Raw genomic sequence first — 21,128 nt, forward strand, 5'->3', positions numbered from 1 at the left:
TCTAACAGGAATCCCATTGGAAGAGGTGTTTAACTACAGTGCTTATTGGGAGGTTGTACGTCAGTTCTATGGTCCATTTGAATGTGCAGTAACAATGAAGAGTGGTAATGCAGACATCTATAAGAATGAAATCCCTGGTGGTCAATACACAAATCTACAATTCCAGGCTTTCACTCTCGGACTTGGGTCTCAGTTTAAGGAAGTCAAGAAAGCTTATGTAGAAGCCAATCAGTTGCTGGGGGATCTTATCAAGGTAACTTTCCATGAAATAATACTATCTGATATATTTTCTGTTATTTAGTTTATGATAGTGCTGTTCTACGTGTACTTGATATATTTTCCATTTTTAGTGTATAACTGTTCTATACCTCTGATATATTTTCTGTTATTCAATTTTTGATGTCACTGATCTGTACATCTGATATATTTTCTCGTATTTAGTTTTTGATATAACTGTTTTATACCTCTGATATGACATAATGTTAATAATGATTCTCTTTTTTAGCTTGTGATATTTTTAGCCTGTTCTATACCTTTGATATATTTTCTGTTATTTGTTTTCTTATATTACTTATCTATACCTCTTGTATAATTTGTGTTATGTAGTTTCTAATACCACTGATCTTTACTCTGATACATTTTGTGTTATTTAATTGATGATGCCACTGATCTATACCTTTGATGTATTTTCTATTATTTATTTTGTTAAATCACTGATCTAAACCTTTGATATAATTTGTGGTATTTAGTTTCTGATATAACTGATCAATCTATACCTCTGATATATTTTCTTTTTTTTTTAGTTTCTGATATCACTGATCTATGACTTTGATACGTTTTCTGCTATTTACACAGCTTTAGTCTTATGGAATACAGGTTAAGTTTTTAACATTTTTTGTTTTAGCTATTGGTCAACATTTTTGTTGATGATTTAGCTTGCTATGAGAAATCTTTAAATAACAATGTCTACTCTTTATTCAATCTACATTGTATTGTATTTTTAGTCATCTGTCTTTTTGATTATTCATTTTAATAAGAATTGCTTTGATTTTTGAAGGTGACTCCCTCGTCTAAAGTAGTGGGCGACTTGGCTCAGTTCATGGTGCAGAATAAGATGGACGGTGCAACGCTTCTAGAGAAAGCAGAAGAATTGTCTTTCCCGACCTCAGTGGTAGAATTCATGCAGGGATACTTGGGTCAACCTTATGGGGGCTTTCCTGAACCACTCAGATCAAAGGTACATTGTATACAGTTATTAGTTGCCCCACAACAGTTAAATCTAGTAAGGTTTGCAGTAACACCATTGACACTAGTAGAATTTGAAACTTTGCAGGGTGGAGATACAATCTAGTAGGGTTTGGGGTAACATCAAAGTTTGGGGTAACACCATGTACATGAGTAGGATTTGAAACGTTGCATGGTGGAGATACAATCTAGTAAGGTTTGCAGTAACACCATGTACATGAGTAGGATTTGAAACTTTGCATGGTGGAGATACAATCTAGTAAGGTTTGCAGTAACACCATGTACATGAGTAGGATTTGAAACTTTGCATGGTGGAGATACAATCTAGTAAGGTTTGCAGTAACACCATGTACATGGTCAAAAACCAAAATAAATATTCTTTATCCCCGATGCAAATTTAGCATCCCGCTGCCAAAACATAGGATTCGAACTGCCTCTAGCTACCGGGCAACCTCGGTAGTCTAGTTGGTAAGACACTGCTCTAGAAGTGCAAGGGTCGTGGGTTCAATCCCACCCGAGTAACATGCCTGTGATATTTTTTCACAGGACTCGGGAAAGTACTGAGTATACAGTGCTAACACACATCGGTGTATGGGTAAAAAACCCAAAATAAAATAAAAATAAAAACCATGTACATGAGTAGGATTTGAAACCTTGCATAGTGGAGATACAATCTAGTAAGGTTTACAGTAACACAATATACATGGGTAGGATTTGAAACTTTGCATAGTGGAGATACAATCTAGTAAGGTTTGCTGTAACACCATGTTCATAAATTTTTTGTTATGATTTGTGTTTTAAAAAGAACCAGTGGTTTATCAATTTCCATTTCCTTTTACATATTAGATTTCAATTATATTTGCCAGAGCTGGATGGAGTTGTATAGAGCAAAGCAGTGCATCAGAATTATTTGAAGTTAGACTGTGCTTGAGTTTTATGAATGTCAATCATGATTGGCATGAGATGGAAAGTATGAGTCACTTTGCTATGATCAAGGGTTAATCAAACAATCTGTTATTTCTTCAAACAGATCATTAAAGATGGGCCAAGGATTGATAAGCGTCCAGGAGAAATGCTTCCCCCAATGGACTTTGACAAACTCAAGGAGGAGTTGGTTGAGAAACATGGCTCAGATGTGACTGAGCAGAACATTGTCACATCAGCACTGTACCCAAAGGTCTATGACGACTTCCGCAACTTCAGGAAACTGTATGGTCCTGTAGAGACAATATCAACGAGATTGTTCTTTGTTGGACCTAATATTGCAGAAGAATTTGATGTAAGTTTTTGCGTTGCAATTGACCATACAGTTCATTTCTTAGTTCCATTAAAAACATGCATTCGTTTTGTTATGCAATGCCTGGTGCATTGTTCAGACTCCAATTATGCAAATGTTTATAAAAGTTGGCTGTACACTCTCTCTCACTCTAAATTATCTTTTTGTCTCCTCATTAATGACACAGTTTCAACTAGGACCAGAGATTCTGTTTACTACTAATACATATAGCTCTCTTACTTTATGAGAGGACACTTCATCGCATTTGTCAATTCCTTTAGGACTGTTGTTGCTGTGGTGTGCGCAAATTGAAGCGCAGTTTTGACATGAAGCGTAGCAGCAAAAAAAGTACACATGTCTCTTCAATTTCACTACTGGTAGATTCACAATCTAGCTTAGCAGTGGAATTTATCTTTGTGTGTGTTTTTTTTTCCGTTAGATTCAAATTGAGAAGGGAAAGAGACTCCATGTGAAGATGCTCGCTATGGGAGATATGGATGAAAAGACTGGAGAAAGAGAAGTCTTCTTTGAACTCAACGGTCAACTCAGATCATTGCTGATCAAGGATACAATAGCTACCAAGGTAAGATGTCATATAAGTACAGATCCAACTCCCCTTGGGCCAATTTCATAGAGCTACTTAAGCACAAAAAGTAGCTAAGCACAATAAAATTGTGATTACCGGAATATGTCACCAGCCAAAATGCCATTTGAAATGTTTGATCACATGAAGTTCAGATACTGGTCTTTGATATTTATTTATGTTGTGTAGTATGTATGTGCTTAATTATTCTAAACAGGTTATGAATACAAATTTAAAGGTAGCCAAGCAGGGTTTTTGTTATCAGGACGTAGTTCTTACTTTTTAAATTTAATCTATGATTTTTGTTTTAGGAGATTAACATCCATCCCAAAGCCCAGCAGGGTGTGAAGGGATCCATTGGAGCTCCAATGCCTGGTGAAGTGATTGATGTTAGGGTACAAGTAGGAGACCAAGTAGAGAAAGATGCCCCTATTGTAGTTCTGAGTGCTATGAAGATGGAGATGGTAGTAAGGGCACCTATTGCTGGAACAGTCAAGAATATTCATGCAAGGAAAGGTTTAGCTGTGCAAGGAGATGATCTCTTGGTTGAGATTGAGTAGAACGCATCAACCTCAGTATTTCGCTCGGCCCCAGCAGCCAGATCTAACCAGGACGGCTGGGATGGTCTAATCAGCTTGCACAGATTCTTGTTCAGGAAGTACGTCATGCGTGCTTGGCTCAATGTGAGTGTGCTGCATGATGGGACTGAGCATTTACAAATGAGCGTGCTTGATACGTTTGCCCATCCCAACGCCTTTGGTTAAGGCAAGGCGCTGGGGACGAGCGAACCCCAGTACTACATGTTTAGGCCTTGAACTTTGCTCTTGAAAGGGGAAAATGGAAATGGAAATATGGGGAAAATGGAAATTTGTTTTGGAACTTTGCAAAGAGCACCACAGAAGAAGCACAGGGCACCACGGCAGGGGCCGAGGGTTATTTCAAGGCATGTTATTTTCTTAGTACTTCATGTTGTTTGTATATTATTGAAATATTTACATTGTGAAAAATGTAAATCAGAGAATTTGGCCAGTGTAAAAAAAAATAGACCGAAAAGGACAATTTAAATCGGACCTAAAAAAAATTAGGAGTTTTGAATCTTTAAAATGCTTCAAAACTAAAGCAGAGATTATGACTAAAAAAAATTAAACCTCCTGAATTAGTTCACATTAAAGTTGAAGGTGAGAGATAATGCAGGTAGATGTTTTTACACTCGGAAGGAAATCGTGCTTTTAAAATAAATCTATCTTACGCCCAACATACAATGTTTTCATCTTGCTTCTTTATACTTGTAAACATTTCTGGAATCCAAGAAACTTTTATTTGGAATGAAATAGTTATATTTTGTAAATTTGACTACCTAAAGTTTTAGTTTCGACATAGCAATACAAGATATATTTTTATGGTTATTGTTGGTTGTGTTATGAAATTATGTCAATTAGCATAAGTTACAAATCTTCAGCTATTTCAAAAAGCACTAAGATTTACCGTAAAGATGTGCTGTCAATATCACCTTAGTGATTTGGGCTATGACATTACACTTTGCTTAGCAATTAAAATTGTTCATTTTTTTGTGTGAAAATGTGTTGTGGGCTGATGCTAGTGAGTATAAAGTAGTGAATCTTGGTCTGCAGTAAGTAAGTAAGATTGAGAAAAAGAATATTTAATACTATCTGCCTGTTTTAGTCGCGGATAAGTTATTTTGTTTCCCAACATCAGTCTTCAAATTATACACTCCTCCGGTGTTTTAAAACTCAGTGCCAGTTGACTATTTCGTTTTTAAGTATGAATGGATGGATATTTAGCAATGATAGCTGGTGAAACAAACTAAAGTTGGTTTCGCAACTTTGCTTGTAGAATGGTAATCTAAATGTTCCAGGGTATAAAGTTATGTTGGTGCAGATGACGCAAAACAGGAGCAAGAATAAACCTTGATGTTGTTTTAAGTTAATGCACCTATGAAATATGGCAAAGTAGATAGGCACATAACAAGTTCAACCAATAGTAAGTACGGCTTTACATGTATGGGATACATACAACATAAAAGCTCCTTTTAAACTATACAAATTTCCTTGGAAAATCTGGGGACAAGTTATATACAATCTCTGTACTAGATTCTTAAGGGTTCCTTTCATGATAGTTTTTTTTTACCAGGGTTTTGTCTTTTTTTAGCCTCTCTTCCAATAAATTAATTTTCACTAACATCTTTACCTCCTTTCACATTTTTTTGTATTAAAAACTTCCAGTAGGTCTCCTGAACCATATCTAGATAAATGTGTGTTTTTTTCCTAATAGTATATCAGCCTTACCAATGCAAGTTTTTGGAATTGTCCATTTGTTGACTACATGGGTCTTAAGTCTTGTTAGTTGTATAACTTTACAGTACTTTATAATTTGCCTCGGTCATTGTAAGATGACATCGTCATGTAATGTCTAAACATGAAATTCAGTACAGTTATGTTAATGTGTACAATTCTAATCCGCAATGTTCGACGCTAAACTATTCCCAACAAATTGCAATGTAAAGTACAATAAATTACCTCATAACTTGAAATGTGTAGCGATTGCACAGAGCAATGAATTAGCTGCAGATTAACGTATTAGTCTTAGGGAGCCAGCCATTGTGTGAAACTAATGATAATTGTACTGCTCTGGTCTAAGTAGACTTGGAGCTTTTATAACCCTCCTACTGTTTGACCGTTAAATGTCATCTACTAGGTTTTTGAATGATATATATCATATTGTGAATGAAACTAGACTGTACAAACTTAACCCTCCTACTGTGTAACCATTCAATGTCATTCACTAGGGTTTTGAATGATAGATATACTAGCCTGTAATGTGATGTCATAGGTGAATTTTAAACTACACTGTACAAGGTCAACCCTCCTACTTTCCGACCATTCGATTTGATTTTTCATGATAGGCTGCCTACTGATATCATGTGGTAAATGCATGCATAGTATGCAGTTGTTCAACTTAAGATAGTCTTTGCTGGTGAATGGTTTCAAAATGCTCGGTCAATTTGTTGAAAAATGGTACTAAGAGTAGGAGGATTATAAAAAGGTAAGCTAGTGCAGTGTTTCTACTGTTTCTAATTGAACAGATTGTCCGCATATATTTTCTGTTTTAATTGTCAAAGCAATAATGAATATGATTCTTCAAATAAAACAGAAAGAAGCTTCTGTAAAGATGAAATAATACCTTACGTGTGGTTCATGTATTAATTAGTAATGTGTAATTTGATATATCACCTGTATCTTAATGTACATACATGTATTTATTTAACCGTGCCAAAAATACAGTTCATAACTGCATGCGAACTGCCACAGCCGGGTATTCACAATTTTAAAAACGATGTGTATGGATTGTTCGCATCGCATGTCGTTGTTTGGCATTTGCTTTCGAAGGTCTAGGCTTCGGCCTAGTGGTTAAATATTATTTGTGATCAATCATGGGTGCTGGAATAAAAGAAACAGTAGCAATATGAATCTTGAATTTTGTTTATTTCCAGTTTAAATTAGAGGAATTTAAGAAAATGCTTAGTAAATATTGTTTTTGGTTTCATTCCATTTGGAATATCAGTAAACTAATTTGTTCTACTCGCAGTGATCATTCAAAGTAATACTTTGGGGGAAAAACTACATCAGGTCCTATGATATATTAGCGAATAATTGGCACACCTAAAGAAGCATAATAACCTGGCGTGTCGAGGCTAAGTGGATAAGAGCATCAGACTCAAAGTCTGGTGTTTCTGTTCAGCAGCAGTGTGGGGTTCGAGTCCTGTTGACCATTATTGCTGCGTCCTTCGGTAGGAATACGTAAAGCCGTTGGTTTCGCTTGTTCATAATGCAAACAAAAGAACCCAGTGCACTTATTGAAAAGAGAGAGGGTTCGCTTCAGTGCTGTATATCGCGCCACAGCACCTCGTAAACCACTACTAAGGTAAAGGCCTCATACTTCAAAACATAGCTCCACATACCTTGCAGGACACATTACCGAGCACTTTGAAACGCCCCTGGGGTGTGATAAAGCACTTTATGAGAGCCTAGTACGTGTAGTATTATTAAGATGATACACGCTCCAGACAGCCTTACAATCAAGTCCAAGTGAGAAGTCACACAATAGTACCATTAGCCAAGGACCAAACAGATTTTGTTTAACGTTGCTTACTTTATTATAATCACACATGCTTACATTGCAAGAGGAATTCTAGTTAACAAATGTACGTCATGTATGTATCCAACCGTAAGATAGATGCATTACAGACGAATCTGTGTATATTTTACTTAAAGATCACGTGAACCATGATTTTTAAGTTATCAGTACAACTAGTCGGCATATATCGGGATAAATTAATTAAAGTTTTTCGAAACCAAAGCCTAATGGTTTATGTTGAGCCATGGGTTATCCTATTTGTACAATGGTCTATCAGCTTGGGACACATGTATAATTACAGGAATGTACTTGTTTATGGCATGAAGGACATCATCTTCTTTTGGTTACCAAACGGCAGCTTTATGTGAGTTAGAAAAGATTTGTATCAGAAATTATTTCATCCTGTTTGAGAATGGCAAATTCTCCAGGTTTCTATCCATTCAAAAAACATTCCTTCTCAATGACAACTTAATTAAAACAACTCATGGACATTGTGTGGTTTTAAGTCTACATAACGAATAGAGAGTCTGCAATTACTTGCCATGTTTAATGACAAAACTTCATAACCCCGAGATGGTAAAATGATGGAACACACAGCAAATACTGACCATCTATAATTTATATCAAGGACAACACACAATTTGTACACACTTCTAGAGCTAACTGAAATAACCCCAAATTATCATCATCCCATGAATTAAGCATACCAATTACAGCCAAACAAAGCAACAGCCTTAGTCTTTGTCAGTTTTTTAGTTTGTGATCATTAACTCATAAATATTCATGAATATTCTAATCTAGTTGAAGATCTTTTTTTTGCATAGCACTGGAACTCAAATTTGCTTTATTTTAGACACACTTTAAGATAGAGGAAAACCATATTGCTTACAGTTCAGATTCCATAATCTGGGTTACAATTTCACCTTTTATCATTTTAACCTATACAATTTTTCAGCTGTATTGTTATTTTTTAAATTGGAACAAAATCAACAAATTTTGTTTTCGGTTTGACCCTTATCAGAAAGCAACAAATGAGAAAAGTATATATTAAAGTATTAATATTCACACAAACGAGTTCGTATAAAGGGTCACTCTGTAATAAAAAATAAAAACTGATAGCAATATTATATACAACGAAACTTCTTAAAGAAAGTTGGGGATATTTTCTTGTCTTTGCTGTATTGTCAAAAAGTATAAAAATCCAATGAGGTGGGTCAGTATTATAACCCGACTTAAGAGACATAGTTCAAATCTGAGCTTGAATTGTCTTAAAAATAGTTTGTAGTTGTTTTCTTGAACGAAAATTAAGGTCAAACTCGGGTCAAACTTAGTTTTAAGCCAGGTCATAATAATCTAACAGTGGAAGCAGAATGGACATCACAGACTGGGAAAGGTCATGCTGCAACGTCTCATCCAAAACAAAGTGTGTGGATAAAGTTACTAAGCATTAGATATTATCAAATATATAGTCTAGCCATTTGCGCTAAGCAGCATCCTGGCTGCTTAGCGTTTATGAGTCTCATGCCCTCTACCAGTCTGTGTCATTAAGGATAGTGTATTTAAATTTGGATCACAGTGCTACGCAGACTCCTGTTTTTTTTTGACCGCTCTTTGCTCGGCTGCTGTTGTTGGTGTTGGTGTTTTCTTCAGCTGTCATACCCCTAGAAAACCAGAAGGAATAAAATACATTAGTCTATAGGTTATGAGAATCAACAAAGACAAGAGGGAAAAACTAAAACAACAAGGACAGTATACAGTGCCTTAAAGAAGTAATAGTAATTATCAAAGAGTAAAATGGGCACCCAGCCACGGCTAAAATGGCTACCCCCCCTTTGGCCTCTATTGCCCTGGTCTTGACCTTGGTGTTTCCCATCATATTTAAGATGTTCCAGAGGAAGTGCCCTATGTGTGGAACCTAAGTATCTTCACTGCCCAGATATGGAATTATACACAGAGGCAACAGAGGATGGTCTATGTTGCCCTGGTCTTGGCCTTGGTGCCCCTACAAAAGTGCACTTTGCAAAATGAAAATGGATTTGTTTTGTTAAAGGCCTGAAATACCAAGCTGAATGGTTCGACAACACTAAAAAAAAAGAGTCATATCTCTCTTTTTAATCACAAACAACAATTGACAGAATTTGAAATATTTATTTGCATTATTCATATTGAGCATGATTAATAATATCTATTATGCATCTAATAATTTATATCTAGCATGCCTTCTACACTATTCCTTATTACTATTTATACTAGATTTGAAATCTTGTAGAATGGTAAAAGATAAAACCCAAAACAGTTTCCTTTTAGATTAGCAAGAAAAGCTGTGGGAATCTTTCATTAATGATCTGATAAACTGTTCTGTTGGTCCTCACGAATGAAGTAAATCATAATCAGTCAAAATCACTGAGATACTAATGTGATTTTTACATTTTATCCCTCACTCTGTGAACCAAGGCTTGGTCAAGAGCAAAACTAAATGTTATCGAGTTGATCAACAGTTTAGTATGCAAAAAAAAAGGATCATATGAGGGAGAAAACTCCCTCATTAGGGTTGAATACTCTGGAATCAGTGGAAACCAAACCGCAAATCAAAGATTTGTTAAACCAAACCGCAAATCAAAGATTTGTTATTCAACTTGAATCACAATATTCAAAAGGGATTTATACACATGCAGGGAGTATAGAAGAACACCAAACTAAATCCCACTAGAAATCTGTATTAGAAAATCGTTAAACAAACCTAACACGGGTTGGGTGTTTAATATTTGACTATACGCGCTGTGTCTCGGGGGGTGTTGTAGAATGGTCCAAGATGAAACCAGTTGCCACTGAAATGTACTGAATGACTATCAGTCTAAATAAATGAACATCATTCTTGGCCTGTGATGAGAAGGTTACCATACTTGAATTTGAAGTGTATGGTGTGTGATTGTAAATTTTTTAGATTAAAATCATTTTGACTGCAACGATTTGTTTCTGTCAGGCCAGGGTCCAATGGGAGACTTTTAGACGGTCTTTTTTCACAGTAATGCGGAGGCTCAGTCCTACATGCGCAATACTGAGCTGGCGCGAGCATGCTCAGAACTGCACAAAAGGACCGTTTTGTCTGCTGCCACCAACGTCTCAAAAGTTCCTATTTCATTGCTTACCATGGAATTCTGCCTGTAATATAAAGCACATAGTGCTATGGGTGTAAGCACAGGCCAGGTATGCAGATCCTCATATAGGACCCAGTTCATTATTTTGCTACTGTACCCTACGCTAGTGCTAAACTATACAAGAATAAAAACTACACACTATAAAAGCCACATAAGTACCAACATAACAACCAACTAGACCAGGGTGTAGTTAATACCATGCAAACTAAGATGTGCGACACCACCACCAGCTTGCTTCCTCTACAACGTACACCAAGAACACGACGTCACGCCATTGATCCATCCATGCAGGTAGATGACCAAAGAGCTATACTTACATTACTTACATGGGTAGGAGTTCATCAATTGGCTCCCCCTTCTCCAGACATTTCTCCATCTTGACGAGGAGGTTGATACCGGTGATCACACACTGGACTTGTTGAACCTCAGTGGTGCCAAGACGATCCAAGTTGGAGATATCGTAAACTCCGCCAACGGCTTCGGTGAATTCACCGCCTGAAAAACAAAGCAAATTGATGAATTAGGAGTTGGCTTACAAAGACGATGTGACATGAATAAACTTATCATCTCTAGGAGATGTTAATTAAACGATGAGACAAATAATGAAAATCCTTAGGTCATTTTACTAATTAATTAACTTAAACTTATTTATAGGCCTACATGGTAACCCATTCAACCTAGGCTGTTTCAATGAAGGAGCCATTTTGCATAAAAACAACCAATAACATTTTGAACAATACAAAAAGATAAAATCAGTTCAAGAAAACAACTTTAAAAGAAGAAACCTTAAATATAAGTCGTACAGAACAACAAGCATAATAATACTGTAGAATCAAAGTACAAGAGATATTGAATTACTTAAACATATCAACTAGGCCTGATTCAACTAAGAAGCCCTTTTGCATAAAAACAACCAATAACATTTAGGACAATACAAAATATGCAATCTGAAACAAGTCATCAAGAAAAGAACTTTAAAAGAAGAAACATTAATCATAAGTCAAACAGAGCAACAATGTAGAATTCAAATACAAGATATATTGAATAAGAAAATGAGAAAATTGCACAAAATAAATACAGTCAATGTGATGTCAATTGAATCATACACAGTAAAAGTAAAGTAAGAACAATTAATGAAAACAATGAAGGAACACATAAATAAAGATATAAATGCACAAGCGAAATCAATCAAGTTAAAGTCAATGAACTTTAGTTTATCTTCTTTGCTCACAAGAGAAAGTAGTTATAAAAAAACTATCAACTTCCACCAGGGGAACATTGCCACCTACTCCTGGGGCTGAAAAAGGGGTTATCCCCTTCATAGTCTGTAAGGATGTAGGCATGGGTATCATCCACTAGGAGCCTGGCTGGTAGAGCAGAATGCACTACCTTCCCAACCTTAGTTAAATTGAATCAACTTACTTGTTCCACGCTTCTGCAATCTAAGAGCAAGGCATATCTTGTCCAGGTCGTAGCGTTTATCGCTGGCAAGAAGTGGGAAGCGAGCGTGGACGCTGCATCGGACACCGGTACCCAAGTTGGATGGACAGGTCAGAATGAAACCAAGATGGTCATTCCTCATGAACTCTCTGGGCTCAGCGAGGTTGCCCATTTGACCCTCAAACTGTAACAAAATACAATAGTCTTTAAAGATCTTAAACATTATAAATGACAACTGGTGAGTTTCATAACTTCCTTTGATTTTTTGGGGGAAAGCTGGGTGATACAAATACAGCATATTTAGTTAATCATTTTAGTGAACACTTTAAAATGCGAAGTAGGTCTAACATCTATAATACAATATAAATATTTATACAACACATTACTCATGGCCACAGCAAAAGAAAAAAGGAAAATAGATATACATTGATCATACATTATGAGAACCAAAAACATTGCCAAGGTCCATGTCACATGAGGCAATTTTCAGGCAACCAGTTCCAATTAATCACCTAGAAGAAAGGCATTCACAAAATTGCCTTTATGAGACATAAACATAAACTACAAGTATATAGATCTATTGGGGCCCTCCAGAATTGCAGACCGAAAGATCTGACCTAGTTCTTACCTTGCTAAGTCCCTCACAGAAGAGCTCAAAGACAGCCTTCATGTCTCCTCCTTGTCTCATGGAGATGATGCGAAGATGATCCTCCTCATTCACCCACACCAAGAAACGCTTGTCATTGGTATGCCTGAAAACAAGATACAAACCAATTATAGAAGTTAAATTCTGAACTTAGGAACATTACTATAGCTTCATACAGGCTTTGATAAGAGAGAATTGATTGTTTGTTAGTTTGTTTGTTTAGAAGTTCTTCCCATCAAGAGAACTCTCACAAGGGGACATAAACACCAAGCCGGCAATAGCCGATCTCTTTCATACAAACATTGGTTTAACGTCTATGATTATGAATTGTACAAATCAAGAAATTGTAATTCAGTAACTAGATTCAGTAACATTTGTTCTAGTCATTGTAATTAGTGATAAGCTTGGTAGTAATCGAATCCACAACCTTGTCATTGCAAGTCTAGCCGTCTAGAGAGTTAAACTAGCAGGTTAAACTCCAGGTAACTAGAGGTTGAACCCTGAATAACTCTGGGAGAAACCTTAACAAACCTCGAGTTACTCTCAGTTTAACTAATTTTGTTCTATTATTTTTGTTATAATTAAAGTACTCTTTTGACTTGAAACTTGTTCCAAATGTTATTTCAAAATTTACTAAAGTTGGGAAGAAATTAGGTCCAGGGATAGAGGTTGGAATATCATAATTGAATTCTTACCAGATGCCACGGCCATCAGGGAAGTCACGAGCCATACCACCGCTTGTGAAATGGCGGGAGATTGGTCTCTCAAACAAGAAGTGATCATCAATCAGTTGTTGTTTGTCAGCTTCACCCAGTGTCTGCAGGGAATAGTATTTGCCTGATAGCTCTCCATCAAGCTTAGCAAGAGCTGTAAATGAATAGGAATGGGTTGAATATTTTAGATTAGTTGTGGTGTACGAACAGCTTTTAAGCACCTTAGAGCTGCAGCATGCAGCATCAGAGTCCAGCTTTCTCCAGAAGCAATCAGAGCATACTGATCGAAATGTCGAGTTGAAACCAACGTTTCTTTTCAGAACTATTACCTCAACACATTTAGAGATTATCATTATATGGTGTTACCGCAAACCTTTACTATTTCGTATTTCCACCAATCAGAGTTTCAAATCCTACTTGCCTTAGAGCTCACTTTTTTTATATACATTTTCGGTTGTAATAATCATAACCTAATCAATGTTTGATTTCCAAATATTCAAGTGAGAACTTAACTTGTGGCGTGGCTTGTAGTGGGCGAGCAGTCTAGGTTCAAAGACCCGAGCTCTGGCATTGTCATTAGCAGAGTGTGGGTTGGAATCCCGATCATGACACCAGCACCCTCGAGCAAGGCACTTAACCCCCCAAAAAAGAAAATACAATAAATGGACTCACCTTGTTCAGCAATGTTTTCAACCTGCCGTCTCTCAGCACGGCAAACAAAGGGTGAAAGTGCGTAGCCTCGGACATTACGTCCAGTCCTGATGCGAGAACTGATGACGTATTTCTCATCCAGCTGGCCTCCCTCAAGCTTTGCTGGGTCCAAATCCTTGACGTGGTTATCTGCAATTCAACCCAAATCAAAACAATTTAACTTGTGACTGAATCTTGTTTCACACATTGAGATTCAGAGAGTCTCATCATCAAAATTTTACATCATCTTTAATGAGTGTAAACTCCTTTCAGTGCCCAGCACTGCTTTCCATGGAGGCCCTCAGTACAAACATTGTATTGCACTTCATAGCAAATCTGTACACAGAATTGTACATTAAAAGACACACACAAAAATTGCAATCAAATGGCAGCAGGATATGCTTTACATCTGACATGTATACATGTTCATGAACAAGCTTTCTTTATCATCCATCTTTCAATAGATAGCATGAACATCCTGAGTTGGGAAGGGGGCGAGGTGAAAGGGGGAGAGCAAAAATGGAAGCCTCCAGAATGCTTGACCTCTCCCTCTTGCCTCCCTCACCTCCCCCAAATGAAAATGTATAGATACGCCACTGACATGTTTGCTTAAAGACTCTGGTTACTATTGGTAACTGTCAAAGACTAGTCATCTCACTTGGTGTATCTCAACATATGCATAAAATAACAAACCTGTGAAAATTTTAGCTCAATCGGTCGTCGAAGTTGCGAGATAATTATGAAAGAAAAAAGACCCTTGTCACACGAAGTTGTGTGCTTTCAGATGCTTGATTTCGAGACCCCAAGTTCTAAATCTGAGGTCTCAAAATCAAATTCGTGGAAAATTACTTCTTTCTCGAAAACTACGTCACTTCAGAGGGAGCTGTTTCTCACAATGTTTTATACTATCAACCTCTCCCCATTGATTGTTACCAAGTAAGGTTTTATGCTAGTTATTATGTTGAGTAATTACCAATGGTGTCCACTGCCTTTTTTAAGGACACAAAGCAGCAAAGAGACACCAAAGTACAGAAAAGAAACAGTTTATTAAATATATACCATCAGCAAGCTACAATGTGTCTCCATACCTGAGGGTTTGAATCCATTGTGGTAGTCTTGGATGATGGGGTCGAAAAGCTCCTTGTACACTGTGTATGTTTGCTCATCACCAGCTAGAACTCCCAAGTGGAAATCTGTAGGTCGGACAAAACAACTTCCTATAAACACACTTTAAAATATAATACTTTGTGTTGTTTATTTTTTCGTTTCTGAAAAATGAACAATATAAAGGTTTCTTGTGTAACTACCAGAAAAAGGTGCTGGGTAAAAGGAAAAAGGGAAGAAAGAACACAAAACACCAGTTCAAAATTAATTCTGAAAAATTTTCCTTGCGGTTGTAGTAGAATACATAGCAAGACAGTTCTCTTAAGTACAACTGTACCTGGCAAGTAGATACACACATGGTGTTATCGCAAACCAAATAATAATATAAGATACCGTACCCTATAATTTTATATAAACAGCAGACAACTAATAAGATGAAGTCATCCCAATGTTAGATAGATAAGTAGATAGATAGTTTAGTTGACTGTTTTTACACTCATGGCCAAGTTTTGTTCCTTCTTCTTGTTTAGACCTAAAACTCACCAGCATTGTCGACTCCATTTTGGATGGCTCTATCAATGGTGAATCCACTCTCAGTTTGTACATCACGAAGCTTAGTGTACAATTCCTTTGTTAGATGTGTAGACAACAGAGATTTGTGTCCTGTAAAGTTTGGGTAGTCTTTCTCGGCATCAAAATTCTTCTGGAAAAGGCTTGCCATGACGGATGATGTAGTTGAGGTTCCTCTACATAAAGAGAAAGGGAATAAGTAATGAACAGGAAAATATACAAACCATGGCAAGCTTTAAATGTTTAGAGTGGTACAATTACATTTTGAGTTAACTAAATAACAAATAAATATCAAGTAAAACAAATAGAAGAAAACAAATAATAATTGTCTGTCCAACGTTTTGACATTGCCCCCAAAATGAACTTGTTTTAGTAAGAGGGAATGTTCATCATTGAAGTTTGAACAATTTGATAAAGACCCCGCCAGCAATCTCCAGGTCAAAACATTCTTTTCGTACCGTTTGAAAACCCATAACATAGATTGTTTGCAGGTGGTGTTGATCGTTGAACATGGTGCACGCCATTAGTCAACATCGCTGAACATGGTGCACGCCATTACAAAAAACAACATTGTATCAAAATAATAATATTCATTATCGCGCGCGCGCGCCGCCCTCCTCCAAATACATTTTGGATCGAGGCTAGCTAGCTAAGATTTAGTGCCAAATATTTTTACAGGCAACTTGAAAACGACGAACTGAAGCATAGAGCCAGGTCGGAAACACAATCTTTTAACCCTCACGACTCCCAAGAATTATGTGAACTCAAATAATAAAGGATTTTCTTCGTCGAGACTGCCGGGAACAGCATGGTTGCATGACGCAGATTGAGAAACAAACCTACTTCTATAGAACTGTTCGTTCCGTCCGCAGTCGTTTCAACGACAGAGAAGACGATCGACAGTAAAACAATGCCCGTATATCCAGAGTTGTTGTACTTTCACAAACGATGCACAGGGTTTTTAAAAACATTCACGTTATAGACAGAACTTTGTGAGAGAGTTAATTTACCTACTTACTTTCTGTCACCCAGCTAGAATGCCAGCTGAGCTCGAGAGCTAACTTTAGCGAAGTGAACTGCACGCACGTTGTATGAATCTGTGCATGCTACACACGTGGCCGGTTTGACCATTCGAAATTATTTTCAACGCAGTGCGCTTGCGTGGATTCGTTGAGGCGTGACAATCAGGAGGGCGCTGTTTAAGGGTTTGGGAACTTGGGGCCTTTTAGCAATACAGTTGTGGCTTGCGCCCAGGCTTCGTCTGTGCTTGAAGCCGGCCATCGAAATCACAGGTTTTAACAATAACTATCGAGCCTGAGCTAAGCTAAAGCCATGGTTTCGAAAGAGCCACACTTATTTCTGATTGAAATTAATTCAGAAAAACATGCTTTGTTCCCCGGATCTTTTTGCGGCAATTAGCCAGAATTACTGATTATTTCGATTGATCTAACCATAGTGCTCATCAAGTTGCAAGTCAAGCATACGTCAGAGAGTGGAATAATCAATTAATTCAGACACTATTGATGAGGTTGAAAACATCAACAATGTTACGGAAAATTAACGTTACTGTCTACCGCGTTATCTTTTTTAACCAGCTGTTGTTTTCGAAATACGAATTTTGTAATTCTGGAACTCGCATAAAAGGGCCACTCCCGACCAAGTGATTTTCAGTTCAGAGATAGGTCTGACTATAAATTTCAAGAAGGAATTCGGTTATCATTCAGCATTTTTATTTAAGTCAGTTGTATGTTCGCTGATCGTGTTTTTCTGTTTAAATAATGTTTTTGTGCTATTTCATGTTATTAACCGTTTTTATCCATCCTGTTTTTGGCGCTTGCGTTGTTGAGTGTGGCTGAAATAAACGTGTTCCCCTCTCTACTCAACGATGCTCCTTCCAACACATAGAGAAAGTCATAATCAATCATCACATTACAAACCTATTGTTCACCAGTGCGAAATTAAACCAGCAAACCACGTTAAGAAAACACGTCCTTGGGTTCAATTGAATTGGCAATATCTCAAAAAACGTCGATTTACACTGCTCGTCAATGCATCGACTCCACATGCTTCATGATTGTGATGAATAATACACTGTTGACCTACAAGCCATGCCCGTTTACCATAAGAATACCCATTGAGAGATCACATAGGGTGCGTTCGTTTGGCTTCCCTGGGTCGACCCCGTCGTGTGGCGTTTTTTCTCCCCAGGACGAAAGTGGGCAGATAATTACCCACGTTCGTCCTGGAAAAAAACCTCGCCACACACCGGGGTCGACCCAGGGTAGCTAAACGAACGCACCCATAGTGACCCTGTTATTGTCCCAATTTGGCTTCTGGCTATTTAACACTATTGACTGTCTAAACACGTTGTGAATGAAGCATTGAACACGCACTAGCCGTGTTTAGTCGAGTCTCTTTCACAATAAACTAAAATAGTAAATTCAGTACGAATGGATACAGGTGAAGTAGGTTACACATGAAGAATACATACATTTTATCTCTCGTATCCAATTGTGAAAATATAAAAACAATAGTGATTTTGTTTTATGGCCGCGCAACTGCAGACAGCAGAGCAGAACGAAGTAAAAAGGCATAACATTATAGTAGATATAAATTTCTCTTCCAATGTTTTATAGAACAGACAAACAAATACCCAAACTGACAAAAACCTGTGGCAATGAGTAAATCGATAACTTATGCCGCAAATTCTTGTTCTTCAAATCATTTTGTTTCCAACTCGGTTATACGTCGAATTAACATTTTATAATTCGTTCGGTCATAGCCAACCCAGATTGAGTCCAAACCAAGCTATTTTGTGACCGACAATATGAGGATCCAACTTGACCTCTAAGCGTTATTGTGTTTCCATGGATATGAGACGCTTAAATGGCGTCAAGGGTGAAACTGGACCCTTACAGGTCACCGGTGCAGATTGACACCAAAAAAATTGCAAATTAAAAATAGCTCAACTAGACGTAAAACACCCAAATAGAAGGCTCTCACACTTCACAAATTTTGTACAAATGAATAATACTGCAACCTTAAAAATCATTCAGCTAGAATATACGGGGATTTTAAAAGTTCTGAGCAGAAAAAATGAATCAAAATGTAAAACAAATGCGAGACTGAAATAATACACACATTATTTTCAGAATAATACTTCAGCAATTAAAAACCATTGAGCTAGACTAAACGGGAATTTTAAATGCTTCTAGCAAGAGAAAAAATATTGGATGTAAAACCAATCAATACGTTACGAAAAACACTCGCCCAAAAGCCAGCAATTTAAACACTAGACGGCGAAACGTCAGGCCATTAAACTGTTCCTTTGAGAAAGACTCTGCTAGGGTCGAAACGTCAGGACATTAACCATTTGTTTTACAATTTAAAAACTGTAGACTGTATAGGCATAATTCTATATTCCAACACCGTCTCTCACTTTTTATGACCCGACAAACATTAACTTAACGAGGTAATAAAATTATGTTTTGCTCTAGGATTGTAAATGGCGGTCTTTTCAAAAACGCCAAGGTGACATCGTCTTTTCAAGAATTTCACCACAACACCGTTATTCTGTGTAGAGGAATGCGAACAGAGAAGTAACCAACAACAACTCACACTCCATTGATTATAATACTATGCACTTGGCGATGTAAAGATGAAACTGGCCGACTGAAACAACCATAGCACGCTATACGCGACAACATCACATTATGCCGAGACCTTTCGGCTGTTCAAGATGGAATTCTTCGAGATCAATAATAAGAAAGAGAATGCAAGCTGGCCAACGCTTCCTCTATTCAGCGCTGGCGTAGTCTGCTGTGTGCGTAGAAAGCCATAATCCAATAGTTCCACGTCTACTAAATCTAGTATTTCCTACTCCTACACAATGTTCTGCACCGATGACAGCTGAAAATGTTATCGTCTTACATTATTTCGAATAATATGTCATCAACAGGAAGATGTAATCATGTTTCTTTCTTAGTGATTAACAAGATTAAGATGTATTCCTTTGAGGTGTAAGATTCGCCGAACTCGTGAAATATTAACATCAATCAATGTGTTATTCTGTACGCCGCTTGCCATACGATGTAACGTCACTCATGTGCAAGGTTCAATATTCTCCGTAAATTCTCACCCACATTGAGATTAAACATAGCCTTATCTGCTGCATTTTATCATTTCGGAAAAAAATATATGAAAATGAAATAATTCTTACCGGTAAATGCTAAGGATGTCTGTATAGAGCTAGCCCGTTTATCAGTAGTGTTCCCGACTGAATGCTAATATCGCTAGGCATACGCTGACGACGAACATCGATGCAAACCGACGCAGTGGAAGCCTGTTTTGCAGGCCACGGTAAACGCCAATCACACCTTATGCAAATTAGGGAAGCTCGTTGGCCAATGAATAGCTGAGCAGCTACGGTACATAACGGGTTCGTGTTATAATGTACATTTACACAGGAGGCCTAATACGAGTGGGGAGCACACAATTTGATTTAAAATGGGCTAGATTTCCTGCCTGGGGTTTTAACAAACTCGTGTACTTAAAAATGTATTTATTTCCAAGTCTCGTTTGACCCATAGAGGAAGGGAAATGAACCGATTTAACGTCTCATTAACTTGTTATTTATTCATACCTCCGGGTAAGAGTGACGTACCTATATGAATATTCAACAGCTAACCGACCCCACAGAGAGCTTTGGGACATTGTGCTTGATTGACTATAGGCAAATTGTTAGGTCTCCAAGACGACTCACAACACACCGGCACTCAACAGTGGTACCCCTGACAACTTTTGTATCAACACTACCCTTTGGCTTATGTATATAGTCTTTTCCAAATAACTGGCCTCGAATAATTGGCTACTGTTTGGGCAACGTATGGATACACCAAGCACATAAAAAAGTAGAAACCCTTACGGTAATCTGTTTGTAAACTAAGCTACACTTGATATAGCTACCATTGAGGTAACAAATACAACCATTATACCAAGAACAACTCAGTAATCTAAACAAGTTTCTGTAGTTGCAGTTAAAGTCAAATTGTGCACTCAGTTGGTCAATAGCGACTAGCTTTAGACTTTCATCAATTTGAGTTAATATTACAATTTTATACACTAAACCCAACCCCTGTTTACTGGGTTTATTAATCATTTACATTCATAATGTAATAAAATGTACCTGTACAAATAGAGGACAGGCACTTTATAATAATCCAATAGATTCATCATCAGGGTCGAATAGAGATTCAATTAAAACACATTTAGGTTCACGGATATATTTTCAACCCAGTGTGACTTTAAAGAGGATTTAAGTTTACTTAGATATACAGGACACTAATCATGGATGGTACATATTTTGCCCAATAACCATATTCTAAAGAGCATAATTTGGTGTGCTTAGTGCTTTTTGTGAAATTGGTCCTTGGTATTTATTGTATCTGATTGGATTTAGGTCACTATGTTTATGATTGTTTCTCTTGCAAAGGGGCTTTGTGAATTGTAGAATTTGTTAAGCAATTTGAGCAGCTCTGTGATGTTAAAG

At 37.2% G+C, this 21,128-nt stretch overlaps 2 protein-coding genes across 7 annotated transcripts in view; one reads left to right on the top strand and one right to left on the bottom strand.

Annotated features, from left to right (window-relative positions):
- LOC117295129 (pyruvate carboxylase, mitochondrial-like) overlaps positions 1–6,592 on the top strand; it is a 24,176-nt gene extending 17,584 nt beyond the window's left edge. For both annotated transcript variants that reach the window (XM_033777703.1, XM_033777697.1), the window contains exons 16-20: positions 9–253; positions 1,058–1,237; positions 2,276–2,524; positions 2,961–3,104; positions 3,416–6,592. In XM_033777703.1, coding sequence (XP_033633594.1) covers positions 9–253; positions 1,058–1,237; positions 2,276–2,524; positions 2,961–3,104; positions 3,416–3,664 — 1,067 coding nt within the window. In that variant the 3' untranslated portion in view covers positions 3,665–6,592. The remainder of the gene's footprint in view (positions 1–8; positions 254–1,057; positions 1,238–2,275; positions 2,525–2,960; positions 3,105–3,415) is intronic.
- Positions 6,593–7,254: 662 nt separating this feature from the next.
- Positions 7,255–19,926, bottom strand: LOC117295161 (arginine kinase-like). 5 transcript variants are annotated; one of them, XM_033777749.1, is made up of 9 exons: positions 19,800–19,926; positions 15,554–15,756; positions 14,995–15,099; positions 13,889–14,056; positions 13,199–13,370; positions 12,486–12,609; positions 11,840–12,041; positions 10,744–10,912; positions 7,255–8,920 (listed from the first exon to the last, which is right to left on the bottom strand). In XM_033777749.1, the coding sequence occupies exons 2-9, from the start codon at positions 15,729–15,731 to the stop codon at positions 8,830–8,832; spliced, it is 1,209 nt and encodes a 402-aa protein (XP_033633640.1). In that variant the 5' UTR covers positions 15,732–15,756; positions 19,800–19,926; the 3' UTR covers positions 7,255–8,829. The 5 variants fall into 5 exon arrangements, with proteins under 5 accessions (XP_033633640.1, XP_033633626.1, XP_033633649.1 ...); XM_033777735.1 differs by lacking the exon at positions 19,800–19,926 and adding an exon at positions 19,199–19,342; XM_033777758.1 differs by lacking the exon at positions 19,800–19,926 and adding an exon at positions 16,599–16,692.
- Between the last annotated feature and the right edge of the window lie 1,202 nt (positions 19,927–21,128).

The sequence above is a fragment of the Asterias rubens genome, chromosome 1 (genome assembly GCF_902459465.1).
Source record: "Asterias rubens chromosome 1, eAstRub1.3, whole genome shotgun sequence".
NCBI classification, from domain to species: Eukaryota; Metazoa; Echinodermata; class Asteroidea; order Forcipulatida; family Asteriidae; genus Asterias; species Asterias rubens.

What these genes read in the sequence shown, in the direction of transcription:
- LOC117295161 (XM_033777735.1), bottom strand. Translation starts at nt 19,287, where the DNA reads ATGTTGTCGCGTATAGCGTGCTATGGTTGTTTCAGTCGGCCAGTTTCA. An exon ending in AGTATTATAATCAATGGAGT is followed by an intron (nt 15,757 to 19,198) that starts GTGAGTTGTTGT and finishes CTCTTTATGTAG; the next exon opens with AGGAACCTCAACTACATCAT. An exon ending in TGAAAACATTGCTGAACAAG is followed by an intron (nt 13,371 to 13,888) that starts GTGAGTCCATTT and finishes ATTCATTTACAG; the next exon opens with CTCTTGCTAAGCTTGATGGA.